This window comes from Ovis aries, chromosome 14, assembly GCF_016772045.2.
Source record: "Ovis aries strain OAR_USU_Benz2616 breed Rambouillet chromosome 14, ARS-UI_Ramb_v3.0, whole genome shotgun sequence".
In the NCBI taxonomy this organism is placed as follows: Eukaryota; Metazoa; Chordata; class Mammalia; order Artiodactyla; family Bovidae; genus Ovis; species Ovis aries.
The window spans coordinates 48,116,113-48,135,892 of record NC_056067.1 but is presented as its reverse complement, the minus strand read 5'-3'; the positions used below and the strand labels follow the sequence as shown (position 1 = coordinate 48,135,892).

General features: G+C 47.7%; 1 protein-coding gene across 1 annotated transcript; it reads left to right on the top strand.

Moving 5' to 3' along the window:
- Positions 1 to 2,066: 2,066 nt before the first annotated feature.
- Positions 2,067 to 6,445, top strand: LOC101114382 (F-box only protein 27-like). The gene is made up of 5 exons (XM_042231389.1): positions 2,067 to 2,472; positions 2,673 to 2,784; positions 2,864 to 2,959; positions 5,607 to 5,742; positions 6,305 to 6,445. The coding sequence occupies exons 1-5, from the start codon at positions 2,067 to 2,069 to the stop codon at positions 6,443 to 6,445; spliced, it is 891 nt and encodes a 296-aa protein (XP_042087323.1).
- The last annotated feature ends 13,335 nt before the right edge of the window (positions 6,446 to 19,780 follow it).

The following is a 19,780-nucleotide window of genomic DNA, read 5'->3' as shown; positions in this document are numbered from 1 at the left end:
ACAGAGTAATTGCATTCCTGGATTTCTCAGTGTCTATTTTTTTTAAATTATTGTTACTTTTTTATTATAGTCACTTTACAACCTTGTGGCTCAGCTGGTAAAGAATCCACCCGCCATGCAGGAGACCTGGGTTCGATCCCTGGGTTGGGAAGATCCTCTGGAGAAGGGAAAGGCTACCCGCTCCAGTATTCTGGCCTGGAGAATTCCAGGGACTATACAGTCCATGGGGTTACAAAGAGTCGGACACGACTGAGCGGCTTTTGCTTTCACTTCACTACAACAATAATATAGTTGGCTTAAATATAGCTGGGTTAGTTTCTGCTGTAAGCAAGGGGAATCAGCTATACATATGCATGTATCCCCTCTTTGGGGGATTTCCTTCCCACTTAGGTCACCAAAGAGCACTGAGTAGAATTCCCTGTGCTATACAATATGCAAATGATACAAATGCAAATGATACTTGGGCTTGCTCCCAGTAAGACTGTATGGTCAGGCCACTCAAGATGGCTGTTTTCTTGCTCTCTGTACGCACTTTGCCCTACCAGCGCCTGCTCCACCTACACTCTATGCGCATGGGCACACGGCTGACCAAAAGATTTGCATACCTTGTGTCCATCTGTATGTCTTCTTTGGAGAAAGATCTATTTAATCTCACACCCATTTTTTGATTGCAGTTTTTTAAATTAAGCTGTAGGAACTGTTTGTATATTTTGGAGATTAATCCCTTGTCAGTTGCTTCATTTGCAAATATTTTATCCCATTTTGAGGGCTGTCTTTTGCTCTTGTTTATGGTTTCCTTTACTATGCAAAAGCTTTTAAGAACAATTAAGCCCCATTTGTTTATTTATTATTATTTTTTAATTACTTTAGGAAAGTGAAGTCACTGAGTTGTGTCCAACTCTTTGCGACCCCATGGACTGTAGCCTGCCAGGCTCCTCTGTCCATGGGTTTTTTCAGGCAAGAATACTGGAGTACTTTGCCATTTCCTTCTTCAGGGGATCTTCCCAACCCAGGGATCAAACCCAGGTCTCCTGCGATGCAGGTAGATTCTTTACTTTCTGAGCCACCCAGGCTAAGTTCAAAACCCAGCTCTGTCACCTACTAGCTGTGTGACCTTGGGCAGGTCACTTGGCCTCAGTTTTCACAGCTGTGAAGTGGGGACATAGCCATACCTACCTCAGGGGGTTGCTAACCTGACTGGTGGTAAGAGGCTCCCTGAAGTTCGGCTGGATAATTACTGGTTACAGCACTCATTTAGGTGTCAAATAGAAATGCATTTGGTTCCAGCTGGAGCCTGTTTTCTCCTGTGCAAGGATCTCCAAGATAGTGATGCTGGATCCTTAGAGGTGATGGGAACTGTTCCATTAGCTAAGGGATATGAGGCCTCCCGCCCAGATGCCTGGCTGAATAACAGCAGCTGTTCAGCACCAAGGGCCTTACAGCCTGGTGAGGGATGCTCCAAAGGACCAGTGGTGGGGATGACAGACAGACTCTGGGTCCCCGCATCTCCTGCTCCTCCCTCCACTGTGGCTTCTGCGATTCGGTCCCTTAATTACCCTGCAGGTTTGAACAGAGTCTGAAGGAAGGGAAGTTTGGAGAACAGGGCCTGGAGACAGGGCTGCGAGGGCATGGTAAGCAAGCCTGGGAGAAACAGACAGGGAGAAGGGAGGGGCAGGCAGATATGGCTAGTCATTGGGAGAAGGAGGCCAGGGCGGGGGTGGGGTAGGGAGTAGGGGAGTGGAGGGTGGGTGGGTGGTCTGGTTGCTGGGTATCAAGAAAGGAGGGGCAGACGAATAAAAAGGGCTGAGGTGGCGGTGGGAACAGGTGAGGCAAGGTGAAGGCCCACTGGTGAGGAGCACTGGCTGAGATGCAGGGTGAGACTCTGGGCGCAGAGCGGGGTCGGCTGCGGGCGCTGGGATGCGCGGGGCAGAGAGCGGCTGCGGTGGTCGGCTGTCAAGGACGGGCTGGGAGTCTGGGGACTTGAAGGGGCAGCTGCTGGGGTGTGGGGGCGACAGCTTTTGGGTGCGGGAAGCAGGGGCGTCGCCTGCGGAGGCTCCAGGTCACTGATGTCTTACGCTGGCTCTCCAGCAGCAGCAGCCGCAGGGCCTGACGAGGAGACTACGGAGGCCTCAACCTCCTGGGGCCTGCCCGCCCGCGTCCCAGCCCCGCACCACGAACCACAGGAGGCTCCGGGCCCGAACCAACTGCCCATCGAGATGCTCCAGAAGGTGCTGAGCTACCTGCCTCCTAGCACGCTGCTCCGGCACTGCCGCCCGGTGTGCCGGCTCTGGCGAGACGTGGTGGACAGCTGGGACCTGTGGCGGAGCATCCTGCCCTGGAGACACCCCGACCTGTGGCCCGTCATCCGCACCTGCCTGCCCCCTGCTGACGCCCCCGGGCCCTGCATCCTGGGCCGCTTCTGCGAGCTCAGACCCATAGGACGCAAGCTCACCGCGAACCCCCTGGGCAAAGGTAAGGACCCCAAGAAAGGCATCGATCCTCGTGCGGGTGGGTGGGAGGGAGTTTTTCTGCAGCTAAAACTTGGTGGCTGGGGCAGAGATGGAGCCTGTTGGGAGGAGCGGAGGGGCGAGGCCACCCGGCAAACACTTGGGATTTAACATGGGCTGGAGGGCAGGCAAGGAACTTGATCACAAACCTTTTTCATGTAACAGAAGACCTCTGGGACTGTATGATGCTGAGCTGTAGCGATGGCTCGGAGGAAGAGGAAGACTTGGGGGTCAGGCTGAAGACTTCTGGGGAGATGAGCTACAGTCCTGCCTACAGGTGAATATCCCTAGTCCCCAGGGTCAGGGCGGTGATGAATTTTTGCTGGGTCTCATTGATCTTGCTCTCTCTTTCATAGGTATTGGTACAAGGGAGAAATTTTGGACCTGGAGGAGGAGGGTCTGTGGCGGGAACTCCTGGATAGTGGAAAGATTTGGATTTCTGTCTGTCGCCGGTGAGTGTGAGGCTAAAAACAGCCCTTTTGTTCAGTGCTGACCTTGGCATGGATGATGTCATTTAAGCCTTAGCAACACCTTGGGCCTTCCCACGTCACTCAGTGGTGTAAGGAATCTGCCTGCCAATGCAGAAGATGCGGGTTCGATCCCTGGAAGGGAAAGATCCCCTGGAGAAGGGGATGGCAACCCACTCCAGTATTTTTGCCTGGGAAATCCCATAGACAGAGGAGCTTGGCGGGCCGCAGTCCATGGGGTTGCAAAAGAGTGGGACACGACTTAGCAGCTAAATAACAACCCCTTAGGATAAAGTAGGAAGGGAAATGACTGGGCCACCTTCATAGAACAAAAGTCCACTCCCTGAACCCTCTACTAACCCTCTAAAGGGACTTGGATTGGAAGATGCCTGATTGGATTCAATATAGAGGGCTTGGGCCCAAATAACTCTCATCTGTGAATGAATTTGCAGGGTTTAGATGGGTTTAATTTCCTGGGTTTAGATGGAGGCAAGATGGAGTTGGCTAAGGGGTCAGATTCTGGAGCCAGAACCTCTCACGTTCAAACCCTGACTTCTTGGTTTTGTGGCCTTGGGCAAGTCACAGTGTGCCTCTTAAAAATAGGGTTATATGTCAGGCACCAAGCCAGTGCTGTGGAGGTTGAGCTTTTTCAGCACCCTTCATGGTCCTTGATCCTGCGGGAATGTGTATTTTGAAACCTCAAACTGGGTAGTTCAGAAAGTAGAGGTGACTTCTAGTGGCATAGCTAGAGGCTTGGCCGGATCTGGCATTAGGCTCAGACTTGGTTGACTCTTAGAGCTTGTGCTCTGTATGACGGTCTTGAAATTGGGGTCCATGAAAGAACTTCCAAGGGATACCTGGCCTGGATGATTTTAAGCGAGGTGCATCCCAAATCCTGTACACTTTCATGTTCTCTGTTGTAAAATTCCTCAGCTGCAGATCACCCCTATGGTGGGAACGCCATTGTTTATGCTCCTCAACTCCTACCCCATAATGCTCCCGTTTTACTTTGTTTTCCCTTAATTCATTGGTGCCGTATCTTAGTTGCAGCTCTCTAGTTGTGGCACTTGGGCTTAGTTGCTCCAAGGCATGTGGGATCTTAATTCCCCAACTAGGGATCCAATCTGAGTCCCTTGCATTGAAGGGTGGATTCTTAACCACTGACTCCCAAGGCTCCAGTTTTATAGAAAAAGAAAACCCCTGAACTAAGTTCTTTTGGGGCCTTATTATGGGTTTCACCTCAGCCTCTAGGTCATCCTAAGTCATGTTGGTCTTATGGAGTGGCTCGCCCCCACTTTACGCTATGTGGACGTGGACAGCCTCCACCAAATTGCATTGTGGTCTGTCCGGTATGACCCAAAGTCCCCAGGTGAACAAAGGTACTCCGCACTTTGCGTTTCATGGTCATAGGAAAAGTTTTGAATAGGTATTTATAACTGTGTATGTGGTTGGCACAGAACAGTTTGAAAGGTAAGTCAAAAGAACATACATTAGTACTATGTTAGGGGAATAGTACTATATTGCGGAGAAGGCAATGGCAACCTGCTACAGTACTCTTGCCTGGAAAATCCCATGGACAGAGGAGCCTGGTGGGCTGCAGTCCATGGGGCCGCTAAGAGTTGGACACGACTGAGTGACTTCACTTTCACTTTTCACTTTCATACATTGGAGAAGGAAATGGCAACCCACTCCAGTGTTCTTGCCTGGAGAATCCCAGGGATGGAAGGGTCTGATGGGCTGCCATCTATGGGGGTCACAGAGTCGGACATGACTGAAGCGACTTAGCAGCAGCAGCAGCAGCAGCAGCAGCAGCAGCAGCAGCAGCAGCAGGATACTTTTGTGGAAGTAGAATGTACATCTAAAAAGTGAAGTGATGCTAAGTCTCTGTAAAGGAAACTACCTCTTTGTGTATTTATATAGTCCCTTACTCTTAAGTGACATGAAGAACAGAATGTTACCAGCAAACCTACCCTTAGAATCCCTCACGCCCCATTCCCCATCACTTCCAATCTAAAGGCAGCACCATCCTGAATTCTACTGACATAGATCAGTTTTGCCATTTGGGTGCTTAATATAGAGAGTCATGCAGAATATAGTTTCTTTCAATGAACATGTTTGTAAATTCACCCATAATTATAGGTAGCTGCAGTTTCCTTTTAGACTGTGTAATATTGCATTATATGAATATACCATAATTTGTCCATTTAGCATTGATGGATGTTGGATGTTTCTTTGAATGTTGCTGGTTATTCCATCACCAGTTTATCTAGATTTTCCCTGGATCCTGTTAAATAACTAAGAAAAACACATTGAAAATGACATCCTTTTCCACTAGTGAAAGAATGAGAAACAATATGGGGAAAAAAAATAATATAGGAAAGGGTGCCTTGAATAGCACAGCTCCCGGTCATAGCATACAGGCCAGCTAGGGAGCTCATTTAGTCCAAATGCATTCCTTGGGTATGCAGAGGTTCCAAGCTCCCATGTAACAAAGCACTGGCGGGTAATGATTGTACTTGTTGGGGGGACCACCGTTTTGGATTTCCACATAGGAAGGGCATTGAGGTAAAGCAGGCAGGCCCTCAGAGAAATGGGATGGCAAGTCAGTCTTAAAGATCTTCTCCTCCGGCAGCTGGACAGAGCAACAAGGCAGTGACCGGATGTATCAGCTAGTCGTCAAGCTCCTAGATGCCAACTATGCCACCTTGCATTATTTCTTCCATAAACGTTTTCCCGTCCGGCCACGGACAGGCAGTTTCTCCTTTCGGGTGAGTCTCTGGCAGGGGCGAGGGCAAAGAATGGTGGGGTCTGTAATGAACTACTGTTGCCTAACAAATTGGCCCAGATTTGCAGGTTTAATATTAACAATCTTATCACCTCCTATGGTTTCTATGATTAGGTCTCAGCTGCGAGTTGCTGGCTTTGTTCTCATGTAGTTCCATTTCAGACATTGGCTAGAGCTGCAGGGCAGGGTGGGCTGTGACTGTATATACATCTGGCTGAGCGGCTCTTGGTTTAATCTCAGAGCTTGGCCATGGGATCTCCCTGCTGGGAGTAGTTTGGGCTTCCTCACAACATGGCAGCTTCGAGGAAACCAGCTGCTTCCTGGTGGTTCCGGGTACCACACTCTTGGTTCCAGTGAAACCCTCCCAGATTCAAGGGGGTGGGGATTAGAATGGGTGAGGAGTGGCATGATTCCAGAAGGACATGGGAAGTAGAGACATTGTTGCAGCCATCTATGGAAAATACCACCTTCCAGAAGGCCCCCAGCTCAGCTTTTGAGGGGGAGGCCATGGCACAATGGGACTTAACTTCTTTTTCTGCCTACAGATCATGCACGCATTCACCAACATCAAGAAGGGCGTCCGCTTTGTGTTGTTTGACCACAGTGTCGAGGGCTATGATTCGTGGCCTGAGCAGTGTGGAGTCTGCAGGCCCCAATCCAGTGTCATCATACGGATCCGTCCCTAGGCTGTCCCTGTAAGACAACGTGACCGTGCCTTCCAGGAGCTGGGACCTTTGGCCAGACCACCTCAGTAATCGAAAGCGTGTAGCTCCTAGCATCATGGGATCTCTCCTGGATCCAGTCAAGGGCCCTACTGGGCCCTGTCTTTAAATTCTGAGAAACTGTGAGAAGAACATTCTTACATCAGGGTTACTGACTGAATGCAGCCCCTGTTCTACGGAGTGGAGACACACAGATGAAAACAAGGAAATGGTGAGAGGGCTCCTCACCGCCGCCCCTGCCCCCGCCAGTGCCAGGCCCCTCTGGTTTGGCCCCCATGCCCTCTGCCCTAGTCTTCTGTTTCCGCTGCAAGAGGCTTCATTGACCACTTCCAAGAAACCCTCTCCTTGTGTCTGAACCAGAAACTCATCCATCTGGCTGAGTAATTCCAGTCTCTAACCTTCTGTGATTTCAAGACTGTGACCAGGACTCAGAGCTGAAAGCTGCTGCTAAGTTGCTTCAGTCGTTTCCGACTCTGTGCGAATGGCAGCCCATCAGGCTCCACCGTCCCTGGGATTCTCCAGGCAAGAACACTGGAGTGGGTTGCCATTGCCTTCTCCAAATTAGCTCAAAAGATTGTTTAGAGGCAGAGGGTTCTGCCCACCCTGTGAACAATGAATTTGGTCCCCAGAGCCCAACCCTATTCTGGATTCTATGGTGGATAGAATTGTTTTGTTACTTTGAAATTCTTTTTGAATATGGAGATAATAAATCAGGAATGTTATCTTCCAATCATAGTTAACAAGTATAATATTTGCCTAAAGTAGCTCAGCTTTTTTCAATAAAAATACAGTTACTTGACTACTTTGTTGCTCAGTCACTCAATTGTGTCTGAATCTTTGCAACCCCATGGACTGCAGCACGCCAGGTTTTCCTGTGCTTTACCACCTCCCGGAGAATGCTCAAACTCATGTCCATTGAGTCGGTGATGCCACCCAACCATCTTGTCCTCTGTCGTCCCCTTCTCCTCCTGCCTTCTATCTTTCTCAGCAGCAGGGTCTTTTCCGATGAGTCGGCTTTTCAAATCAGATGGCCAAAATGTTGGAGCTGCAGCTTCAGCATCAGTCCTTCCAATGAATATTCAGGGTTGGGATTCCTTTAGGATTGACTGGTTTGATCTCCTTGCAGTCCAAGTGACTCTCAAGAGTCTTCAACACCCCAATTCTAAAGCATCAAATCTTCAGTGCTCAGCCTTCTTGATGGTCCAACTCTCACATCCATACATGACTACTGGAAAAGCTATAGCTTTGACTAGACAGACTTTTGTTGGCAAAGTAATGTCTCTGCTTTTTAATATGCTGTCTAGGTTGGTCTTAGCTTTTCTTCCAAGGAGCAAGGGTATAGTTATATATTGATACATTTTCTAAACAAAGGGTCGTACCCCAAAATGACATATATTTTATGGAACATTCACCAAGAATACATAGTCCAGGTAAGAATGTACAAAGCAAGCAACAAGTCAGCAAGACCCCAAGTGAGCTGGGAAAGAACACTGCTCTTTAGGAAGTGACGCTGTTTTTCAGGAGTTCTGGTGTGATGAAGTTTTACACTGCACATTAGACAGATGCATAAGGAGAATTTTGTGTTTAATTTTCTCTTGTCCTGCCTCAATGTACATTTTATTTCATCACTCCACAATCTCACTAACAGTGATTCTGTTCTTGTTTCTCTTTGTTACTGGTTTATTCTTGGGATTTTATTTTTTGCTTAGCCAGTTCTGATAGATGTGGAAAGTGAAAGTGAAGTCGCTCAGGCGTGTCCGACTCTTTGCGACCTCATGGACTGTAGCCTACCAAGCTCCTCTGTCCATGGGATTTTCCAGGCAATAGTACTGAAGTGGATTGCCATTTCCTTCTCCAGAGGATCTTCCCAACCCAGGGATTGAACCCTGGTCTCCCGCATGGTAGACAGACGCTTTACCGTCTGAGCCACCAGGGAAGTCCTTGGTGTTCATTTGCATTTCCCTGTTGATTAAGGAGCTAGAGCACCTTTTCGTGTGTTTATTGCAACTTGTGGTCAATTTTATCTTAATCATTCTATGTATTTATTTCCCATCTTGCAAAATGGGAGGAGCCCTCTATGGAGGAGGTCACCCCTACACAATAGGTTAAGGCCAAGACCTGGTTCCATGGTGAATCATGGTAACCAGTCGAAACCAAAAGTGTTCGTTCAAGAAAGGAGTGAGACCTAAACTGTGTTGCCATGGGGCAATTGACTTCTTGTCTTTTGGATGCAGTTTCTTCATCCGCTAGCGTTGGAGGGTCTCCTGCAGAAGTGTTGGTCAGCAGTGGCTCGCCGTGGGGATGGGGGTCCTGGTAGCAGCAGTCGTGGGAGGTGCCCCTTGGCCTGAGCGTGGTCAATCTTTTGTAACACTTATTTTATTGAGGTAGAATTGATTTACAGTATTGTTAATTTCTGCTGTACAGCGAAGTGATGGATTCAGTTATGCATATCTATTATACATTCATTTTCATAGTCTTTCCCCTTACGGCTCATCACAGGATATTCAGTACAGTTCCCTGTGCTATACAGGAGGTTTTGCTGTTTATCCATTCTAGATACAATACTTTGCATCTCCTAATCCCAAAGTTGCAATCCATCCCTCCCCCGACACCGCCTCCTTGGCAACCACAAATCTGTTCTCAAGGTCTTTGAGTCTGTCTCTGCTTCACAGATAATTTCTTTTGTGCCACGTTTTAGATTTCAAATAGAAGTGATATCATATGGTATTTTGGAGAAGGCAATGGCACCCTACTCCAGCACTCTTGCCTGGAAAATCCCATGGACAGGGGAGCCTGGTAGGCTGCAGTCCATGGGGTCGCTAAGAGTCGGACACGACTGAGCGACTTCACTTTCACTTTTCTCTTTCATACATTGGAGAAGGAAATGGAAACCTACTCTGGTGTTCTTGCCTGGAGAATCCCAGGGACGGGTGAGCCTGGTGGGCTGGCATCTATGGGGTCACACAGAGTTGGACAAGAATGAAGTGACTTAGCAGCAGTGGCAGCATATGGTATTTATCTTTTTCTTTCTGATTCACTTCACTTAGTATGATAATCTCTAGGTCCATCCTTGTTGTTGAAAATAGCATGATATCATTTTTTGTAGCTGAGTAGTATTCCATCACGTTTATCTGTGTACCATATCTTTATCCTTTCATCTGGCAGTGGACATTTAGGTGGGTTCCATGTCTTGTCTTGAAGAAGGCAATGGCAATCCACTCCAGTACTCTTGCCTGGAAAATCCCATGGGTGGAGGAGCCTGGTGGGCTGCAGTCCATGGGGTCTCGAAGAGTCGGACACGACTGAGCGACTTCACTTTCACTTTTCACTTTCATGCATCGGAGAAGGAAATGGCAACCCACTCCAGTATTCTTGCCTGGAGAATCCCAGGGACGGGGGAGCCTGGTGGGCTGCCGTCTATGGGGTCGCACAGAGTGAGACACGACTGAAGCGACTTAGCAGTATTCCACTGTGTTCATCTGTGTACCGTATCTTTATCCTTTCATCTGGCAGTGGACATTTAGGTGGGTTCCATGTCTTGGCTATTGTAAACAGTGCTGCAATGAACGCTGAGGTGCATGTATGTTTCCCGGAAATGGTATTGCAGGATCATATGGCAACTCTGTTTTTAGTTTTTGAGGAAACTCCATAGTGTTCTCCATATTGGCTGCACCAATTTATATTGGTGCAATTTAATTCCCACCAGCAGTGAGGGAGGGTTCCCTTTTCCTCACATGGTCAGTCTTTCTTGGATCTATACTTCCATCCACCTTCCCACGGAACTTAATGCCTCCCAAACATCATACTGTTTCCTCCAACAACATTTCCGTATAAATCTCTAAAAGATAGGATCTCTCTCCTGGAAAGAAAAACTGCGGTATTGGGACTTCCCTGGCAGTGCACTGAGGAAGACCCCATGCTTCTGATACAGGGGGCTGGGGTTCAATCGCTGGTCATGGAACTGGATCTAACATGCCACAACTAAGACCCAGTGCAGCGAAACAAATTTTAAAAAATTGTTTTTAAAGAAGAAACTGCAATAGTCTAGCACACTTAAGGAATTATTAACATCTTCTGGGGAATTCCGTGGTGGTCCAGTAGTCAGGACACAGTGCTTTCACTGCCGTGGGCCTGGGTTCAATCCCTGGTTGGAAACTGAGACCCAAGTTGTGTGGCGTGTCCAAAACCCAACAATCAAAAAAAAAAAAAAAAAAAAAAAACCCAAAATACAAGAAACCACTTTTGGGGACTTCCTGGAGGTCCAACGGGTAAGAGTCTATGCTTCTGCTGCAAGGAGCATAGATTTGATCTCTGGCCCCCGGTCAGGGAACCCAGATCCCACATGCCCCGTGGCATGGCCAAAAAAAAATAATTAAAAATAAAAAAATGTCTTTTGAAATATATGGGATTACCTATTACTTATATTTTCTAAATGGGCAGTTACCTGCAAGCAGTAATGCTACCAGGTAGATGCAGGCAGCTCTGGCTGAACCTTTATTAGGAATGTTCCCATGGTCTGTGATTAGGGAGGTTCTGGCTGGACAGTTCCAAGGACATCCATTATGATGGATTCTTCTGGAAGAAGGCAGCCCCTCCACATGCCCCCGGCCCATCTCCCCCTAAGGCTGGAGCAATCCTCCTCCTCGCCCTCTGCCCCTTTGCAGACCTTCCATATCAGGGCTCTCCTTTCAGTCACCTGGCCTGTCCCACTCCTTGCCCCGCCCAGGATTCTCTTTTCAAATCCCCTTGGTGCGTTTCTCCTTCAAACAGGCCAATGTTTTGATCATTATTCTGTTGTAGAGATTAGAAAACTTAGCCCTAGGCAGAATTTTTCCTAATGTTTTGATTTTTTCATTTCTAGGTGTGGCTTTAGTACAAGGAATTACTTCTTTAGGGCAAAGATGTTTTGTGAATTTTGTGGCTGTTTTCTGCTGTTCATCCCTACAGGCTGGGTTAGGTGGGGAGCTGAGAGGATTTTATCTGAAATCCTGTCTCCTCAGTTCAGTTCAGTCGCTCTGAACTCTTTGCGACCCCATGAACCGCAGCACGCCAGGCCTCCCTGTCCATCACCAACTCCCGGAGTTCACCCAAACTCATGTGCATCAAGTCGGTGATGCCACCCAGCCATCTCATCCTCTGTCGCCCCCTTCTCCTCCTGCCCCCAGTCCCTCCCAGCATCAGAGTCTTTTCCAGTGAGTCAAGTCTTTGCATCAGGTAGTCAAAGTTCAGCTTCAGCATCAGTCCTTCCAGTGAACACCCAGGACTGGTCTCCTTTAGGGTGGACTGGCTGGATCTCCTTGCAGTCCAAGGGACCCTCAAGAGTCTTCTCCAACACCACAGTTCAAAAGCATCAATTCTTTGGCACTCAGCCTTCTTCACAGTCCAACTCTCACATCCATACATGACCACTGGAAAAACCATAGCCTTGACTAGATGGCCCTTTGTTGGCAAAGTAATATCTCTGCTTTTTAATATGCTATCTATGTTGGTCATAACTTTCCTTCCAAGGAGTAAGCTTGTTTTAATTTCCTGGCTGCAATCACCATCTGCAGTGATTTTGGAGCCTCAAAAAATAAAGTCTGACACTGTTTCCACTGTTTCCCCATCTATTTCTCATGAAGTGATAGGACCGGATGCCATGATCTTCATTTTCTGAATGTTGAGCTTTAAGCCAACTTTTTCACTCTCCTCTTTCACTTTCATCAAGAGGCTTTTAGTTCCTCTTCACTTTCTGCCATAAGGGTGGTGTCATCTGTGTACCTGAGGTTATTGTTTATCTCCTGGCAATCTTGATTCCAGCTTGTGTTTCTTCCAACCCAGCGTTTCTCATGATGTACTCTGCCTATAAGTTAAATAAGCAGGGTGACAATGTACAGCCTTGACGGACTCCTTTTCCTATTTGGAACCAGTCTGTTGTTCCATGAAAAGTGAAAGTGAAAGTAAAGTCACTCAGTCGTGTCTGACTCTATGTGACCCCGTGGACGGCAGCCCACCAGGCTCCTCCGTCCATGGGATTCTCCAGGCAAGAATACTGGAGTGGGTTGCCATTTCCTTCTCCAATGTCCAGTTCTAACTGCTGCTTCCTGACCTGCATACAGGTTTCTCAAGAGGCAGGTCAGGTGGTCACAAAATATTACTTTGTGTTTCCCTCCAGGGCAGCACATCTCTTTCAGGATTTTCCACAGTTTATTGTGATCCACACAGTCAAAGGCTTTGGCATAATCAATAAAGCAGAAATAGATGTTTTTCTGGAACTCTCTTGCTTTTTCCATGATCCAGCAGATATTGGCAATTTGATCTCCTGTCTCAAGGCAAATTGGAAGTGGTCAAACAAGAGATGGCAAGGGTGAACGTCGACATTCTAGGAATCAGCAAACTAAAATGGGTGAATTTAACTCAAATGACCATTGCATCTACTACTGCAGGCAGGAATCCCTCAGAAGAAATGGAGTAGCCATCATGGTCAACAAAAGAGTCCAAAATGCAGTACTTGGATGCAATCTCAAAAACGACAGAATGATCTCTGTTCATCTCCAAGGCAAACCATTCAGTATCACAGTTATCCAAGTCTATGCCCCAACCAGTAACACTGAAGAAACTGAAGTCGAATGCTTTTATGAAGACCTACAAGACCTTTTAGAACTAACACCCAAAAAAGATGTCCTTTTCATTATAGGGGACTGGGATGCAAAAGTAGGAAGTCAAGAAACACGTGGAGTAACAGGCAACTTTGGCCTTGGAATGCAGAATGAAGCAGGGCAAAGACTAACAGAGTTTTGCCAAGAAAATGCACTGGTCATAGCAAACCCCCTCTTCCAACAACACAAGAGAAGACTCTACACATGGACATCACCAGATGGTCAACACCGAAATCAGATTGATTATATTCTTTGCAGCCAAAGATGGAGAAGCTCTATACAGTCAACAAAAACAAGACCAGGAGCTGACTGTGGCTCAGATCATGAACTCCTTATCGCCAAATTCAGCCTTAAATTGAAGAAAGTAGGGAAAACTGCTAGACCATTCAGGTATGACCTAAATCAAATCCCTTATGATTATACAGTGGAAGTGAGAAATAGATTTAACGGTCTAGATCTGATAGATAGAGTGCCTGATGAACTATGGAATGAGGTTCGTGACATTGTACAGGAGACAGGGATCAAGACCATCCCCATGGAAAAGAAATGCAAAAAAGCAAAATGGCTGTCTGGGGAGGCCTTACAAATGGCTGTGAAGAGAAGAGAGGCGAAAAGCAAAGGAGAAAAGGAAAGATATAAGCATCTGAATGCAGAGTTCCAAAGAATAGCAAGAAGAGATAAGAAAGCCTTCTTCAGCAATCAATGCAAAGAAATAGAGGAAAACAACAGAATGCGAAAGACTAGAGATCTCTTCAAGAAAATTAGAGATACCAAGGGAACATTTCATGCAAAGATGGGCTCGATAAAGGACAGAAATGGTCTGGACCTAACAGAAGCAGAAGATATTAAGAAGAGGTGGAAAGAATACACGGAAAACTGTACAAAAAAGATCTTCACGACCAAGATAATCATGATGATGTGATCACTAATCTAGAGCCAGACATCCTGGAATGTGAAGTCAAGTGGGCCTTAGAAAGCATCACTATGAACAAAGCTAGTGGAGGTGATGGAATTCCAGTTGAGCTCTTTCAAATCCTGAAAGATGATGCTGTGAAAGTGCTGCACTCAATATGCCAGCAAGTTTGGAAAACTCAGCAGTGGCCACAGGACTGGAAAAGGTCAGTTTTCATTCCAATCCCAAAGAAAGGAGATGCCAAAGAATGCTCAAACTACCACACAATTGCACTCATCTCACATGCTAGTAAAGTAATGCTCAAAATTCTCCAAGCCAGGCTTCAGCAATACATGAACCGTGAACTCCCTGATGTTCAAGCTGATTTTAGGAAAGACAGAGGAACCAGAGATCAAATTGCCAACATCTGCTGGATCATGGAAAAAGCAAGAGAGTTCCAGAAAAACATCTATTTCTGCTTTCTTGACTATGCCAAAGCCTTTGACTGTGTGGATCACAATAAACTGTGGAAAATTCTGAAAGAGATGGGAATACCAGACCACCTAACCTGCCTCTTGAGAAATCTGTATGCAGGTCAGGAAGCAACAGTTAGAACTGGACATGGAACAACAGACTGGTTCCAAATAAGAAAAGGAGTACGTCAAGGCTGTATATTGTCACCCTGCTTATTTAACTTCTGTGCAGAGTACATCATGAGAAATGCTGGGTTGGAAGAAACACAAGCTGGAATCAAGATTTCTGGGAGAAATATCAATAACCTCAGATATGCAGATGACACCACCCTTATGGCAGAAAGTGAAGAGGAACTAAAAAGCCTCTTGATGAAAGTGAAAGACAAGAGGGAAAAAGTTGGCTTAAAGCTCAACATTCAGAAAACGAAGATCATGGCATCTGGTCCCATCACTTCATGGGAAATAGATGGAGAAACAGTAGAAACAGTGTCAGACTTTATTTTGGGGGGCTCCAAAATCACTGCAGATAGTGATTGCAGCCAGGAAATTAAAACAAGCTTACTCCTTGGAAGGAAAGTTATGTCCAACCTAGATAGTATATTCAAAAGCAGAGACATTACTTTACCGACTAAGGTCCATCTAGTCAAGGCTATGGTTTTCCATTGGTCATGTATGGATGTGAGAGTTGGACTGTGAAGAAGGCTGAGTGCCAAAGAATTGATGCTTTTGAACTGTGGTGTTGGAGAAGACTCTTGAGGGTCCCTTGGACTGCAAGGAGATCCAACCAGTCCATTCTGAAGGAGATCAGCCCTGGGATTTCTTTAGAAGGAATGATGCTAAAGCTGAAGCTCCAGTACTTTGGACACCTCATGCGAAGAACTGACTCATTTGGAAAGACTCTGATGCTGGGAGAGATTGGGGGCAGGAGGAGAAGGGGACGCCCCAGGATGAGATGGCTGGATGGCATCACGGACTCGATGGACGTGAGTCTGAGTGAACTCCGGGAGATGGTGATGGACAGGGAGGCCTGGCGTGCTGCGATTCATGGGGTCGCAAAGAGTCGGACACGACTGAGCAACTGAACTGAACTCCTCAACCATATCTAATCCCTCACTCCAGGTGATATGAGCATATCAGGGCTGAATCACCTTAGGGAAGGAGCTGGCTTATCCACACCCAGGGCTGCCCCACTCAATCCTACACTTAGGGAGCTGTGTTCTTTACTAATCCCTCCCACTCATCTGAGAGAGGAGATTTTGTTAACTATTTGCTGTTCAGCAGCTCAGTGGTGCTTAGGGACCCCATGGACTGCATGCCAGGCTTCCCCGTCCTTCACCATCTCCTGGAGCTTGCTCAGACTCATGTCCATTGAATCAGTGATGCTATCCCACCATCTCATCTTCTGTTGTCCTCTCTAGTTAACTATTAGGTTGGTGCAAATGTAATTGCAGTTTCTGACCATTAATTTTCAGCCATCATAACTAAGCTCAAACACATCTTTATTTAAAAAAAAAAAATAGGAACCATTACAATCAACACAATTTTGCCAACGAGAAATAAATTTGCTTATTCCTGTAGCTTAAAACTCCATGCCTTAGGATTTGAGGAACTCTTGGAAAGCGTTCTCTGCCTCCTGGTTGTGGAAACATTTTCCCTACAAAAGATTGTTGAGATGCTTGAAGAAGTGATAGTTGATTGGCAAGAGTTCAGGGGAATATGGAGGACGAGGCAAAATTTCATAGCCCAATTCTTTCAGCTTCTGAAGTGTTGGTTGTGTGATGTGTGGTTGGGCATTGTCATGGAGAACAATTGGGCCCCTTCTGTTGACCAATGGCAACCCACTCCAGTATTCTTGCCTAGAGAATTCCATGGGCAGAGGAGCCTGGTGGGTCCCAAGGGGTCCCAAAGAGTCAGACGTGACTGAGTGACAAACAGCCATGTTGACCGATGCTGGCTGCAGGCACTGGAGTTTCGGGTGCATCTCATCGATTTGCTGAGCATGCTTCTCAGATAATCGTTGGGATTCAGACAGCTGTAGTGGATCAGTCGGGCAGCAGACCACCATCAGTGACTACGATCATGAACCTGGCTAGGTTCAAATCCCAGCTCTCTCAGCTACTAGCTGTGGGACCTTGGGCAGGTCCCTTAGACTCAGTTTTCTCAGCTGTGAAGTGGGGATATAGTCAGACCCGCTTCAGAGGTTGCTAATCTGACCACTAGTAAAAGTTTCCATGAAGTTTGGCTGGATTATGACTGGTTGCAGCACTCATTTAGGGAGTCAAATAGTAATGCATTTGGCTCCTCCTGGAGCCTTTCTCCTGTGCAACGATCTCCAAGTTAGTAATGATGCTGGATCCTTAAATGTGATGGGAATTCTTGGAACTAAAGAATATAAGACCTCCTGCCTGGATACCTGAGTGAGTAACAGCAGGTGTTCAACACCAACGTCCTTACTTAGAGCCTGGTTAGGGACTCTCCTTTGGACCACTGGTGGTCTGTCTAAGAGCTACAGACTCTGGATCTTGGTGACCCTCCCCCCTTCCTCTTCTGCGGATTCTGTTTGATGGTTAACTCACAATCTGAATACAAACGGAAGGAGAGGGTGTCTGGAGAATACCGGAGGCGTGGATGGGAGGAGCTGGCTTGTCAGTTGGGGGTGGGGGGGAGGGGAGCGGGGGTCGAAGCAGTAGGGAGGAGGGGGCGGGACAGTGAGAAGGGAGGGACGGCGAGACCACGGAGTCAGAAAGAGCAAATGAGGGCCGGTGGGTGGTTCTGGGTTTTAAGAAGGAAAGGCAAGAGTATGAAAAAGGCGGAGGCAATCAGGGCATGTGGAGCAAGGTGATGGTCTGCTGGGGTGGAGCAGCATGCCGAGATGCGGACTCAGCCGGGGCTCTGCGCGCCCCAGAGGGGACTGGCTGCCTGGGACTGTGGGGCAAGTAGGGGAGAGTGGAGGGGATGGGAGGAATCTGGGAACTTGAGGATAGGGCTGGGAGGCGGCTGGTGGGGTTTAGGGGGTGAGGGGATGACAGTCTTGAGGTGTGGCTGGCAGGGGCGGGACTGGTGGAGGCTGGAGGTCATGGACACTCTGACGTCTTGACACTGGATCTCCAGCAGCGGCAGCCTGGCCTGGCGAGGACGACCTGGGGGCCTCTGGGGGCCTGCCTGCCAGAGTCCCCGCTCGGGACCGCGAACCCGAGGAGGTGCTGAACCTGAACCGACAGCCTAACGAGCTGCTCCAGGAGGTGCTGAGCTACCTGCCCCCAAGCACGCTGCTCCGGCACTGCCGCCCGGTGTGCCAGCGCTGGCGAGACGTGGTGGACGGCTGGGACCTGTGTCCGAGCATCCTGCCCTGGAAACACCCCGACCTGTGGCCCGTCATCCGCACCTGCCTGCCCCCTGCTGACGCCCCCGGGCCCTGCATCCTGGGCCGCTTCTGCGAGCGCAGACCCATAGGACACAACCTCCTCCGGAACTCTCAGAGCCGTCGTGGCCTAGGTGGGAGCCCAGGAAAGGGGTCCTCGTGGGATTGGGAGGGAGGGTGCCGTAGCCTTGTATTTGGTGGAGGCGCGGCAGGGTTCCATAGGGGAGACCCATGGGACTTTAACTGAGCTCCCAGGTGGACGACGAACCTGGGCACAAGTCTTTTTTACTTAACACGTGGCTTCCAAAAACATAGCTTAGTGATGCACTGCATGATGGAGGGAACCTATAGAGGCATTCCTGAAGTCTTTCCTCGTTTCTGCCACAGTCCTGGTAACAAGTAAATGTCCCTCCCTATTCCCCAAGGACCAGGGCGGTAGTGAGAACTTGCCTCTTCTTGATTTTTCTCCTTCTTTCTTAGGTGGTTTCTAAAGAAGGAAGTATTGGACCTAGAGGAAGAGGGCCTATGGCCAGAACTCCTGGATAGTGGGAAGATTGAGATTTCTGTGTCTGCCCGGTGAGCGTGATTATAAAAACAGCTTTTAGCTAAGTGCTGACCTTGACATGGGTGATGTCATTTAGGTCTCCTAACAATCCCTTGGGCTTCCCAGGTGGCTCAGTGGTAAAGAATCTGCCTGCAATGCAGGAGACCTGGGTTCGATCCCTGAGTCAGGAAGATCCCCTGGAGAAGAAAAAGTAAAGTGTTAGTTGCTCAGTTGTGTCTGACTCTGTGTGACACCATGGACTGTACCCTGTCCATGGAATTCTCCAGGCAAGAATACGGTAGTGGGTTGTCATGCCCTTCTCCAGGGGATCTTCCTGCCCCAGGGATCAAACTAGGGTCTCCTGCATTGCTGTCAGATTCTTTACCATCTGAGGCACATGGGAAGCCCATGTGGAGAAGGAAATGACACCCCAGTCCATTCTTCTTTCCTGGGAAATCCCATGGACAGAGGAGCCTGGCGGGCTACAGTCCATGGGGTCGCAAAAGAATCGGACAGAACTTCAGTGACTAAACAACAACCTCTTAAGATGAAGGAATAGTAATGACTTTACCACTCTCATAGCCTTAGTACTTAGCAAGTTCAGTCTCTGAACCCTCCCTTAACCCCCAAAGGAAACTGGGCTGGAAAATGCCCGGTTGGATTCAACACATTCACTTAAGTCAAGAACAGAATGTTAAAAAAAAAAAAGAACAGAAAGTTGCCAGCAAACACCACCCTCAGCACCCCTCATGCCCCATTCCCAACACTTCCAACCCAAAGGTAGCACCATCCTGAATTCTGTTACCATAGACGAGTTTTACCCATTGTGATACTATATATATACATATATATTAGTATATATTAATACATTATATATGGTGTCATACGTAGTGTGGATCTGGCTTCTTTCAGTAACATATTTGTAAATTCATCCACAATTGTCTATCCAGTACTTTGGCCACCTCATGCAAAGAGTTGACTCATTGGAAAAGACTCTGATGCTGGGAGGGGTTGGGGGCAGGAGGAGAAGGGGACGACAGAGGATGAGATGGCTGGATGGCATCACTGACTCAATGGACGTGAGTCTGAGTGAACTCCGGGAGTTGGTGTTGGACAGGGAGGCCTGGTGTGCTGCGATTCATGGGGTTGCAAAGAGTGGGACACGACTGAGCGACTAAACTGAACTGAACTGAACAATTAGTTTACTTTCATGACTGTATAATATCTCATTGAATATACTATAATGTATCCATTTACCACCGATGGACATTAGACATTGTTTTTTTTGAATGTTGCTGGATATCTCTTCATCTGTTTATTTAGATTCTCCTGGATGCTTTTAAAACACTAAGAAAATTATACCTTAAATCATTACCACTGTTCAGTTCAGT